Genomic DNA, 13,072 nt, shown 5'->3' with positions numbered 1-13,072 from the left:
AGAGCTCCAGTGGTTTTAGCAAGCTGTGTGGGGATTACACGGTGCAGGAGAAGCAAAAGAAGGTCCTGAGTTTAGCGGACAACACAACAAAGGGATTTCTGTTCTGCCTACCTGCAGTGAACAACCAGAGGACCAGCATTTGGTGGGCTCTTGGATTTGACCTGCCGTACAAATCCCAGCAGGCCTGTTGCGTGGTACGGTACACCGTGGTCTGGCCAGCCAGTGAAGTGAAACTGCCGAATTTCTCGAATCTCATGAGCACCTCTCTGTTGAAAAGACAAGGGTTGAAAAAGAAAAAAACAAGCTGGAATGTGAAACAAATTGGACGAGAGGCATTGTAAGAATGTAACTTCAGAAGCTTGAGCCTTGCTGAAAAAATCCTCCCCTACCAATACCCCTGTCTCTGTGGATTGTTGGAGAGCTTTCTCATAGCAGGAGAGCAAGTCCAAAGGTTACGTATCAACTGGTTTCAAAGCCTGACAACAAAATTGACTAATTTAGCACTAGATTGGTTAGAAACTTTTAGCAACAAGATAGACACTCATCTCTATATTTAAGCACTGGGTTGCTTTGAAATCTGTGGCCTTAAGGTGCATGCCATGATCACAGAACAGGTCAGCAGCGAGGCCATGAACATACAGCACAGATAACATTTTTTTCCCCCACTGCTCTCCCCAGGAGTTTTGCTGCTGACTTCAGGGAACTACAATTTCAGCATAATTTTCCTTATCATTTGTCTCCTTCTTGGTCTGAAAGAAACAGCTGAATAGTAAGAAACCTTTTCGCACCTCCAATCATAGGGGCTGCATTTGTAGCCCTCCGCATGCTCACCCCTCAAGTGATTTGCCACAGCCTACAAGGACATGGATATGGTAAGACAGGTATGAATGAGAAGCCGACTGTGTAAGTAATTTCCCATGTGACTTTCTGGAGCAGTCTGGATATTAGAGGTGTGTAGGCTAAGTTTGATTTTCTTAGTGCTTGTATTTCCCCTTTCCCCTCTAAAAATGTAGCTGCCAGTATTTTATTCTCATTAGAAATCCACAGACCAGAGGCCATCATACATATTTCATAAGCAAACAGCAAAATTATGACATATCATGTCTAGGCTGGACTAAATGTCAGTGATATTAATAACCGGTGGTTTACAGTTTTTCTTCTTAAAGATGTATTTCCTGTCTTGAGCTGGTTTGCATATAAAAGGTCTAATTCTCTTTGCATAATGAAGGAATATAAACTTCCTAATTTATTGCTAGTATGCAAGCTGAAAGAGTCTGGGATTTTCAATGGTTGAGAAATTTTGGCTGTGCCAGTACTACGTGACTGGAGTGGGCTTGGTGTATTTTGGAGTCCTGCTGCTCTGACAGCTCAGGCTGGGGCTCTGTGGAGACTGGGCATCTGCTCAGAGGAACATCCACACTCATCTCCCTCGGAAACTGCGACACAAAAAGGCAGGCAAGGGAGAAGGTTGAAGAGCGTATGCGACACTGGTGTAGACTGAGTGGATCACACCCTTGCAACAGAAATGACCTTATATCCTAAAAACCAATTTTAAAACATATTGAAACCCAGGAACAGACAAAGAAATTTGCATTTTGAGACAGTCCAGCAAACATTCAAATACGATTTGGTCTCAGTACTCTGGGGATTTTAGAGTGTGTTAGTTAACACATCTTTTTGCTACTGTAAGCAAGGCCTCCAACTCTGTAAATAGCTGTGCGTAGGTGGGGTATCCATATCCCAAACACTTTTATATTGCTCATGACAACTGCCCACAACCCTCCAAGAAACAAAGTTCCCATACAAAAAAGCAATGCCATGACTACACAAACTGAGGACTGAAACGAGCACCCCACACAAATTCTTCATGCTGTACGCAGCCTTGATTTTCAAGCAACTTACAAAAAGTAAACTGCCCCTCCAAAATAACGTGCCCAGCTGTTGCGCAGATCAGGATACGTCCTGTGTATCTTGTGCATCAGTTTTGAAAATGCTGTCTGTCATACTGACTGCATTTTTGTCTATCGTTGGTAACACTCAGCTACTTAGAAAAGGTTTTGCATATAGGGTACTTTTATAATAAGTCTGCTTATTATACCTACAAAAGAATGATATTCATGTCTGTAGCTTCCCTGCTGGTTTCTAAACCCAAAATAGCAACACAACTGCATGAATCATAAAAGCATATGCTCAGCTTGGGAAGGCTGTATTTTGTACTTTTTCTTTCAGCTGAAACAAACAGAAAATGGTGTACATTGCTAACAAACACTAGGATGTTAAAAAATGCTACAAATACTTATGGTGCTGCTGTATGTTACTATCTGAGTAATTCATCTGAGTTAACTGTTGCACTGTAAAGGAACTGCTCCAAAGGAACTGCTTATGCACACAACATAAAGCATATCTAGGAAGTGGTCTTCAGAATCAAAGTGTAATTTTGGATTCAATTTTCTTATCATTATCCCCCTACTCCTCAATAATTACCAAATAGCTATTTAAAAAAAATAAAATAACTGATCAATTTATCTCCAATCAAATCAACTTCTAAATTGTATTTTAGGAGCAGGTATGAGATGTTCATCCACAAATAGAAAAGATGGTCAGAAGGGACCTCTGGAGCTCTCCAGTCCAACCTCCCCCTCAGAGTGGGTCTATGGCCAACACTAGATCTGTCTAGCTGAGCCATGATGACCTCCAAGAACGGAGATTCCACAACTTTTCTGAGTAACCTGCTCCAGCACTGCACTACCCTCCTCCTGAAGTTTTTCCGGTGCAAGCCTTCCATGCTGCAACTTCTTGGCCATTGCCCCTTGTTTTGCCATCCACTACCATTGAAAGGAACGCGGAGAATTTGGTGTCCCTGATTCTCTCAACATCTTTGAAGTAGTTGCAGGCAGCAGTTAGATCTTCCTTACCCCTCCTCCTCATCTCTACCACACCGAACAAGGCCAGTTCTCTTTTAACCTCCCCTTGCAGCTCATATGTCCTACATCCTTAATCATCTTGGATGTCAGATGTTGTCCGAAGATGTCACAGCCTGTACTGACACATGGGTTAGTCCACCAAAAGGCACAGAACTTTGCATTTTTTCCTTATTGAATTACTAGTTTCTGTTGGCCAAATCTTCAAGTCCTTTGGAACTGAGGCTCCAGTGTTCAGCATTTCAACACCATTCTTCACTTAGTATTATTTGCAGATTTGCTTAGGGTGCACTCTCTCTCATCGTGCAGCTGGTCTTAGAGAGTCTGAAAAGTATCAGTCCCAGTACATCAGCAATATAAACTTGAGAGAATTATGGTGGAAGAGATGTACAGACTTGACCTTCCAGTACCATTGGAAGAGTTAAAAAATATGGAAAATAGGGTAAAACCAAATGTACTTTACTCAAACTACACTGACACTGCTTTTAGAGGCTTACTGAAAAACTACCAACTATTAAAAAGCAGTGTCTAAATGAAATCTTTTGAGATGGAGCTTTTTTTTAAGAAATAAAATGTTTAGTGCCTTTTATCTCTATCTGCTCTAATGCACTTATTCAAGACAGTTTGGTTATGATCAACTGTAAAATCCTCTAGGTCTTTTTTTCCAGTCCCAGTTAAGAAATGAAAAGCTAACATCAAAGCATGAGCTTAAAATTTGCAGAATAGAAATCAACCAGTGCTTCATCTACTTCAAAGTGTAGCCACCGTTTCTCATCTGTTTATTAAAAATATCTAAATGCAAGGAAACAACAGGCTTGAATGGCTTCAATGTACAATATGTATAGTGGTAAACATGATACAATATTTCAGTTCATTCAAATCGCATAATTCTATTATCATTACCCTCAGGTCGCTGTATGGATGCATATTTAAGTATTAGATTGAAGAATAAAACAGGAAAAAAACTAATTCCTTTGTTACTGAAGATGTATGTACAGAGACCCTGTTGGGTCGTCTTTTTGGTGGTTTCATCTACTTGGGTGCAGGATTCTTTGATGCTAAAGATTATGTTCTTCAAAACCATAATTGAATACCATTTCATCATTAGAGAGAACCAGTATATCACAGGTACTGCAACTAAATCAAAAGGAGTTTTCTAAGCTAATTAGTTGAAAATCTACTCAGGGTGATACTGAGGGAACATTACTTCAGTGTGTCATTAGGAATATCAAGTCTTCCAAAGAGGTCCTTTCCTTGTTGCTCTGCAACTCAAATGAGTCTTGACACATATACTTAAAACACTTCTGTCCTTTAATGAAGTCTGAATAAAACCCCTGAATTGACACAAAATGCATTTGTTAATTGTATGTTGTCCATATATTGTAAGCTGTTTGGGAAGCACCAAACAAATTCATGGCATCATTCTAATAAACGGTAATACAACACACTGATTGGAACTCTCCATATAAAGACGGATTCCACAAGAAAAGTGAAATTGCCTTGAGAAGAAAATGAGTGTGTTTCAACTATGCTTCTGCAGACCAGGAACACACCGGCCCAACAGATAACAGTATTCTCCACCATGGACTTCTGAATAATGGTGCATACAGCCTCTGGTACAGACAGAAAATGATTGTGGGGAACATTAGATGGGAAAACAGCACGAATGTGTTTTTCAATTGATTGCTGGGCGGGAGGCTTCGATTTCTCCTAGGCAAGGAACATCACTTTTTCTAACTCAGGCAGGGACCAACAGTGATGGAAAGCACAGAAAAGTTGCTGCATTTAAAGAAAAACAGAGTTTACCATAAGAGGGCAGTAGTCGTTTACCCAAAAACCAGCTACAAAACCGGGATGTCAGTCAAAAGATTTAACTCTCCCAAGTTGAATCTGTATATAAGTTACTGAGGCAGATACCATTGCATTTAAGAAAACAATCTGGAAACTTACCTTTTCTACCGCAAATGTTCGAATCACATATTCAGCCAGAAGCTCTGTTTCTATTAGGGTAACTTTAATGTCTTTATATATCTCTGTGTCATCTGGCCAGTATTTGCAGCATTTGACCTTTAAAAAATACAAAAGAAATTAAGGTTCGTTTATTTTAGAAGGTTCATACTGAATCCATTCTGTATTCTGTGCAATGACTTCTGTTTTAAAATGCAGTCACGCGCAAAACAGTCACATTTTCTGCACATGGAAATGATTAATGTTTAAGGGACATTGCCTCTTCTTTTTTTAAAGATAGCTTTCAGAGTCACAGGTGAGATTTGTGTTGTGGTTAGTGAAGTAAGGCAAATTTGTACGGAGCACAAGGGATATTTATACCCTGCACAACTCAGTTACAGTAACTGTTCATTTCCTGTGCTTTCCGGGGCAGGGTGTGCCCAGAGGGACAACTACCACCAGAAGGTTTTTTCCCTAACCTCTAGTTGGTGATTTGTCTCAAAAGTATCTTCTTACCTTCTAAAATGAAAATGTGCTTTTTTTGGACAGGAAGGATCTTCTCTACTGTTAGAAAAGTATCAGTTTTCTCAGATTAACTTTCCAAAGGAACTGATGAGAGGTCAAATGGCAAAACTCAACACTTGAAGTCAAGAGATGGGTTCTATGTCTGGGCTTTAACACCAATTCACGAGATGACCCCAAGCACTATGGCTGGGATTCATCTCAGCTCAAACTAAGATGAGTAGAACGGATGCCTTCTAGAGGTGCCTTTATTTTTAACTGTGAAAAGAGTCTAGATACCTTCGCCTAGGTGTTTGGCTTCTTGATGGCTAAGGTTAGGGGAGATGAATTCCCCCTTCCCCATACTGATTTCAGTAGGCTTCTGGAGCTGTGCGTTCTTGGCAAATTGATCCTGGGATATGGAGATCGAAAGATAGTGGGGTTTGTGAACTGTATTTCAGATTTTCTGAGCCCCGGTGTGGTCCAGATGGGACAGACTTCACAGTATTTAACATATTCAAATGTGCACTATTATTCTGCTATTTTTTAAAGCGAGTGGTTGTGGGGACTGTATATGATGATGTAGATAGTTGACAGACTTAAGAATTTCCTCCTCCTTTCCATTTGTGTGGACAAGACATTGCGCAGGGAAGCCTACATATTACTTACATCTCTCTCTTTTATTCTTTTCTCTCACATTAATAGCTCTGCTACCACCACTGCATCTGGCCATCGTCCAGTAGTGCAGTACGTGCTAGGAGTAGCATCTGTTATACATCTGCTGCACGGAATGGTTTCTCTCTTTCTTTCACCGAAGGGAAAATGTAAATTGGATCTTTTAATACATGTGAATCTACTGGTTTACTTAAATATACACTTAAATGGGTTGGGTAAAAAAACAAAACACTTCAAATATTTAATGGAAAACTGATAGAAAAATAAAAAAAACCCAAAACTTCACAACTGGTAGAGTATTTCTCAAACCCATGTTCATGCCAAAATATTTGGATCACTATCATGTCTACTCTTGAGCAAAAGGTAGAACTGTTGAACGTGTGTATAACCATACAGTGAAAACTGTAATGCATGATTCAAATGATTTATTTATACAAACTCCAGGTTCAGTATATAAAGGATTACACAGAGAGTCAAACCTTGTCCTGTCAGGCAGAAGAAAATACTTTCCTCAGAGTTTGTTTGAAGTGACGTAGCCAATAATCACGTACAACCCCTCTTTACTGTCTGGACAGAAGAGAGGTCTTGCCACATCAAAGTAGTAACATCAGCTGATAAAATAAAAAGTTTGTCCAGGCAGGGTCAGTAGTTCCGACCCTTTTTCTGACTCTTTAGCAGGATAAAATTTAAATCTGAATAGAACTGAGCTGAAGGGCTGGAAAAACACAGTCCCACATCAGGATCCTCTTCAGAGAAAAAGAGTAGCTGGGTCGTAAGCCCTAGCTCCCAGCCACAAAATTATACAAGCATCCTACCAGCTTATTCCTGCTTACACAGCTGATGGAAAGCTCCTGGAGCAGAGCTGAAGTTCAGGTAGCTACAAGCAGGTTTTTATTTATTTCTCTATGCTTGTCTTCAGACCTAGTAACCGCATTAGTATTGGCTAAGAAAAATTCTTTACATTCTTCACATTTCATCTGGTATGAAGCATGGTTTCAGGACAAGTGGCAAACACCAGGTTATACAGTTCCCTTCCATAGCGAGCGGCTCGGAGCTGGGACACTGAACAGTCCTCGCAGCGCTCAGCACTCCTCCACCAGCGCAAGGGTAGCAAGACTGCTCTCTCCCCCCCCGCCATGCTCACCAGCCCGCAAGCTGACAGGGCGTCAGTGTGGATGAGAAGGTTTCCACCAGCCAAGGGCCAAGCCGAGGGCCAACCCCAGGGTGCCTGAACGGCAGGATCGCTGGCAAACGCATATTCATCTCTAAAGCTTATCTATCAGCTGTAAGCAATGAACAGCTATTTCAAAAGCGTTAAATGTTGCTGCAAGCAGTTTAGTAGTTGCTGCTGCTATCTATTGTTGCATCTACTTGATATTTATTCAGATTTTATCTTGTTTGCATATATTTCCAAAAATCCTCTGGTAGAAGCTAAGCGAAAAACATTGAATGCTCAGTGTTTTGTCTGTGTTGTTAAAATAATCGAGAAAATTCACATTGTTCAAAATCCCTTAGGCCAGCAAACTGACTCTTTTATAATCGTTGCCAGCTACTGTCTGAAACAGGGTTTTCCTACCTGTGGCTAAGATGATTTTTCGACTCTCCGTGCAGAATAAGGCAATTCACACTGCCTCCGGACTGGAGCAGTCCACTTACAAGCCCATCTCTGGAGCCGATTCCCTTTTCCTGCCTGTTCACTTATCCTTTCCATAGGTGGAACCTGAACCACACGGAGACGGCCAACGCACGTAGGAAGGGAGCAGCTGCAGCAGTGATCCTAGTAACAGCACTACCGATCAGCACGTCTCTCTGTTGCTAACTTTAGCCTCGTTTCTTTCTGATGGGCGCCTGCTATCCTCAAAACAGCTCTAGTTTTGTAAAATAAACAATCGGGAAAAAACCCACCCAACCCTGGCTGAATTAAATTGCTCAGCCTTGAAGGAAAACATGCCTGTTTCTAACTTGGTAAGTCTAGACAGTCTGGATTATGACTAAGAACTAGGGACATTTAGAAAGACCAATTTAGAAGAACACAGTCCCCATCTTCTTATGCCTCAACTGTTGGATTTGCTTCCACTCTTTTTTTAAACCTTATTTAAGATGATCCAGTGGAATAATTAGGGAAGCACTGGGGGGATGTTGCACAGAAGTTATAGCCTTTCGAGCCTCGTGCAGCTTGGGCCCGGCGGGGACTTCTTACTCTGCTGCACAGGGGATTTTGGGCACGGAGCAGACTGGAGCTGAGCAGAAAGATCCATGACAACACAATTTCCTGAAAACTCTCCCAAGTGGAACAGGGGCTGTAACAGCCATGGGAACGGTGCCAGAGCCGCAGTCAGAGCCACAGACCAACACTAAATGATTCACTCACTGGGAGGGAAAAAAAACACAAACCAACCCACTTTTTTTTTTTTTTTTAAATTCAGGCTTTTTTCCTACTTTTGGCTCTTGTTCTGCAATGCTGCTGCACGTGCTGAGCTCTAGACATGGGAACTCTGTGGACTCCTGATGAGCTAGAAGTTAAGTAAATGCTTAAAGACCAGTCTCCCATGTTCTCCAGGACCTCTCAAATAATTGCAAGGTGTCTTGAAGACAGAAGTAGATTAAACAGCGTAAATCAAAAATCACACTTATAAATGTTTATTGGATCAGGGCCTTTATTTGTACAAGGAAAGACAATTGCAACAAAATAGAATATGGTTTTACTCATCAAATATGAGAAACACTGCTGGTAACATATGTTTGTTCATTTTTTCTTTTTAGCACAGCTTTAGCTACTGTGACTTGATGAATCTCTTTCCCTTTTTATAAACATTTGGTACATGTTTTAGAAAAAAACCCCTTCTAACAGAAGGTTTAGCTAAATAATTGATACATGAATCCAGAACTGAATATTAAATGCATTGGGGTGTTTTTTTTCACACAGTTGCCACCATAACAGTAAATATCGTTCACAAAGTAGAAAACATAATTTTGAAATCTCATCTGAGCAGAACTATAATTGAGAGTTTGTTCAGATACACCCTACATTTATATCCTAACAACATGCCAAAAAATACAGATGTTCATCACAAGATGAGATAAAAGGGCGATTGCCAGAGACATAATGAAAATGCTCCGGTTTAATCTATTCATCCCAAGGTACACTGTCCAATTGTTCCAAACATGTTTATTTTACTAATAATTTTAGAGATTTGGAGAAGACAATTATCTATTTCCACCCCCTAGCTCCATCTCCCAGCAAAATAGTCTAATGTAAGAAACTAAGAATTAAAAATGAAGGTGGAAAGTTGTTGTTGCTACGTCTAAATATAACAAACAATGTAGGCAGTGGATAGCTAATGAACAGAAATTGTGACTTCCGAAGCTGTATATTTAGCCATTTGGCAATGTGACATATCTAGCTAAAGGCAGTATGAAAGCCAGGACAGTAATTCATTTACTTAGAGGTTTGGAATAGGATGAATATTACAGAATTAATACGTGAGCTGGCTGTGAAATATACTTTGTAGTTCATACAGAACAGTTTAAATAACACTGATTATTCAAAGTTTCCAATTTCCTTTGATTCTGAAATATCTTAGCAAAGAGGTGATATAACTGGCTATGCAGTGCATGGATTGTCGTTAGTGAAGAGCAGTATTATATATTCTAATTTAAAATTAATCCTGAACTAAGTAATGATGATAAGTCAGGCATAAATTTTGAAGTGAAACCTTTAGGATATAAAATGAAATAGCTGACCAAGCTCATTGGTGAAAATTTTTAACAGATTTTTTACAGATGTAGCTAGGATAACATCATATACTTTTATTTGGCTGACTTGAAGTAAAAGGACATCCAATAAATGAAAGTATTTTTATTTAAATGCTTTTCAAACAAAAAATGTACTGTGATTTAAGAACATTTTATAAGTTATAAAACAACCTTTGACAGAAGGTGAAACCCAGTCTTTCTTTTTTAATTTTCTTTGCTTTTGAGTAAGTCAGTTAATTCACGTATAACTCATTTTACAGTTTTCTGAACAAGGTATGGAAGAGTATTGAGAAATACAACATTTAAGATACTCTTTGGCACTATCAGATCAATGGGTCTGTATAAAGGCAGCCAGAAGTCTTCACATTGTTCACAGCTCCCAGAGGGGGAGAGATGTCTCCAAGAATTTTACTAGCTCGGTCTAACTTCTTCCAGTGACGGCTCAGAGCTGATATAATTCTCCACCTTTTGCTGCCCTGTGTTGTCCCAGCAGCGCACTCCTAGGTTGCCTGGTGGATGCACTCTCATTCAACTTCTGCCCAGAATTGCTGGCTTTCTGGACATGTCCAGAGGTAGCCATACACTAATGCTTTCCACCTGAGGGAATGAGTATGATCCCTTTGTTTTTAAGAATCAGGTATACTGTTAGCATGCCATCAACCTGGTAGCTTGGGTTCGATGAAATTATGCTGACAGGCCAAAGCCATGGTGTGGCCTTCCTTTGGCCATAAAAAAGAATTAGTCTAGAAGAATTGCTTTAAGGTAAAGGTAACCCAAGGTAAAGCTGTTGCAGTGTTCCTGCCTCCATTGCTACACCAACAGAAGAATATGGATAGCCTCTATTTCATTGCTTATGTTTAGGCAATTTTGTCTCCCCCTGGTCATTGAAAAAGGCTGTAACTTAGTGCACCTTAGTACAGCTCTGGAGGAAAAAAGGCTGAGCAGAGAATACATGAGAAGGGTGGTCTCATGCCAAGATGAAGGATGGTTACAGGATTAGCTGGAGCTCCTCAAAGCCTGTCTTAATCCCTTACACAACTGTTAAATCATGGGCATATTGCTCAGATCCTGTGCTCCGAGGACCTGATGTGCCTGCATCGAGCAGAACAGCCTGTGCTCTGAATCATGCTTCCGTTCCAAGAGCAAAATCATGCCATTAGTTGAGCTACAGAGCACCAACAAGTTAGTGGATTGCCTTCTGCCTCTAAAACCTGATCAGCTGATGTTAGGTTAGAAAGCTTTACATGTTACTCTACCGGGTAACGTAAAACTGCATCGGTGCCTCCAGGATACTTTTCCTTCACAGACAGACCGAGAGATTAATTTCATGAGACTGCTGAGGTGAGGAGACTTGCAGTAATAAAGCCATTTCGCTAGCTCCGAAATTTAAAGAAGAACTTGAAGCCCTCTTTGCAAACTGTACTTATACTTGCATCCTACACCTTGGCAGCACTTCAGCAGCTAGCCCAACAAGTGGGTCGATGCATTTGTGTATCCTTAAACCTCTTTTATTTATTTTCAAAGTGAATTATCTCAATTGCATTAGTAAGCATTAAGATATTAATCTCTGTTGATTAACATTCTTTGAAACATAGCTTTCTTTTACTGGAAACGAGAATGCATCAAAACACTGAGAGCTGAAACCATGTCTGCTTTGAGTGATGTGGGACAGTGCTGAACGCTTGTAGGTTGATGTCCTGTTTGATGATGCTAACGTTGCTAATCTGGGGACATCTTTATTAAATGATTGCAGAGAGTCCTTCCTTCTCTTTCCTGAAGAACAACAGCCAATTTTTTTCCCTACGGGCTCCTCCCCTGCTATGTATAATGGAATAATGCCAACTTGTTATTTCTGGTTAGAAGTCTAGAAAGCTGAAATCTGTTTTGACAACTAGAAGGATTCCCTGATTTGAAAGATTAACAGGAGTTTTAAATTGTGTTTGTTTTCTTTTTTTTCTCATACTATGTGAAAGTGTAAACTCTATCTAACAAGAGATACTGGAATTACAGTGAAACCAAAAGTAAACCAACAGAATATATAATAACATATATGTATGATAAGCAGAGGTCCCAGGTTTTCTGGGAAAATGTGATTAAGAAAAAAAATTTCTCTAGATGGGGAAGGACACTATTCATAGGTTTTAGAAGCTGAGAGTAGAATCAACTAGAGATAGGGAAGGGTTTCATACAGCAACCTTTCTCCCTCTCATTTAGAAAATGTGGTTTTGTTCTTTCAGTAGAAAAGATAAAATGAAATCTTAGTCACCAGTATGCCTACAAACTCTTTGGCACACCTCCTAAGGAGTGCTAATGCCAGTACCCTGAACTAATTCCAATGTAGGTAATTTGGTTTATTACATTTAGAGGCAATTTCAATTAGATAGAGTGTTCTTCCATTTATACTAAATACAAATGTGCTGTTTGTGAGACATGCTAAAGAGTTACTGTGTTTCACCTCTGCAATATCTCTGTAATGGGTGATCTGAATCTTAAACACAATTTGAATGTACCTTTGTTTATTAGTGGGTTCTTGCGCATGGAAGATTCTCAAAATTTGTAAAATGCGTAAGTGCAAGAATAGCTTTGTGTCAAAAAAATTCCTTTTTTATTCTAAGAATAGGTGGCAAGTCCGTTGTTAGAAATTTTGCACAGTTTTTATGTTGCTGGAATTTCCCACTGGTTCTTGCAGTATGTTTTCACTAAGAAGTCTTTGGATAGGGCTTTATTTGGGAGTTTTTCCTGGATATCTAATGTCTGCCTATAACAGAAACAGAGCATCAGGTGTATCTGAAGAAGACCTGGTTCCATATAACGAGAAACCATTTTAGAAATCTCTTGAATGCCGACCAAGGCTGCACATCCTGAGCAGCCAAGGCCCAAGCACATGCACGTATGACTGCTTAGGCCTGGGCCCATACAGTCTTTCCTGAGAACAACTCCTTTCTGACAGATTTTATCTTACATCAGGGAATGCTTTTTAGCCAGCTGGCAACAAGGAGATACTTCCTCTCTGCCAGAAGACCATTGTATGGGTCTCCTCAACATCATGTGGACCCCAATACTCTTTTAAGCATGAAAAGTCAGAGACATCAACGTTTTTGCAGCAAGGCAGATGAGAGGGCCATGTATGTAACATGTCAGCTGCAGGTCCAGTAAAACAAGCAAAGGAAAAGCTAAGCCACCGTTGTGTTCTTTCTTTTTCTGTATGCAGCTACAGTCCTGCTGGCTCCTGGGAGGAAGAAGTCACCCAGGAGGAGTGTGAGATGGCTATC

General features: G+C 40.1%; 1 protein-coding gene across 10 annotated transcripts in view; it reads right to left on the bottom strand.

Moving 5' to 3' along the window:
• Positions 1 to 13,072, bottom strand: part of PTPRM (protein tyrosine phosphatase receptor type M) — a 502,968-nt gene that overhangs the window by 18,767 nt on the left and 471,129 nt on the right. For all 10 annotated transcript variants that reach the window (XM_054814410.1, XM_054814411.1, XM_054814416.1 and 7 more), the window contains 2 exons: positions 4,872 to 4,988; positions 112 to 266 (listed from right to left, as the gene is read on the bottom strand). In XM_054814410.1, the coding sequence (XP_054670385.1) occupies positions 112 to 266; positions 4,872 to 4,988 (272 nt within the window). The remainder of the gene's footprint in view (positions 1 to 111; positions 267 to 4,871; positions 4,989 to 13,072) is intronic.

This window comes from Grus americana, chromosome 2 (assembly GCF_028858705.1).
Source record: "Grus americana isolate bGruAme1 chromosome 2, bGruAme1.mat, whole genome shotgun sequence".
In the NCBI taxonomy this organism is placed as follows: domain Eukaryota; kingdom Metazoa; phylum Chordata; class Aves; order Gruiformes; family Gruidae; genus Grus; species Grus americana.
This window is presented reverse-complemented; position numbering and strand designations above follow the sequence as displayed.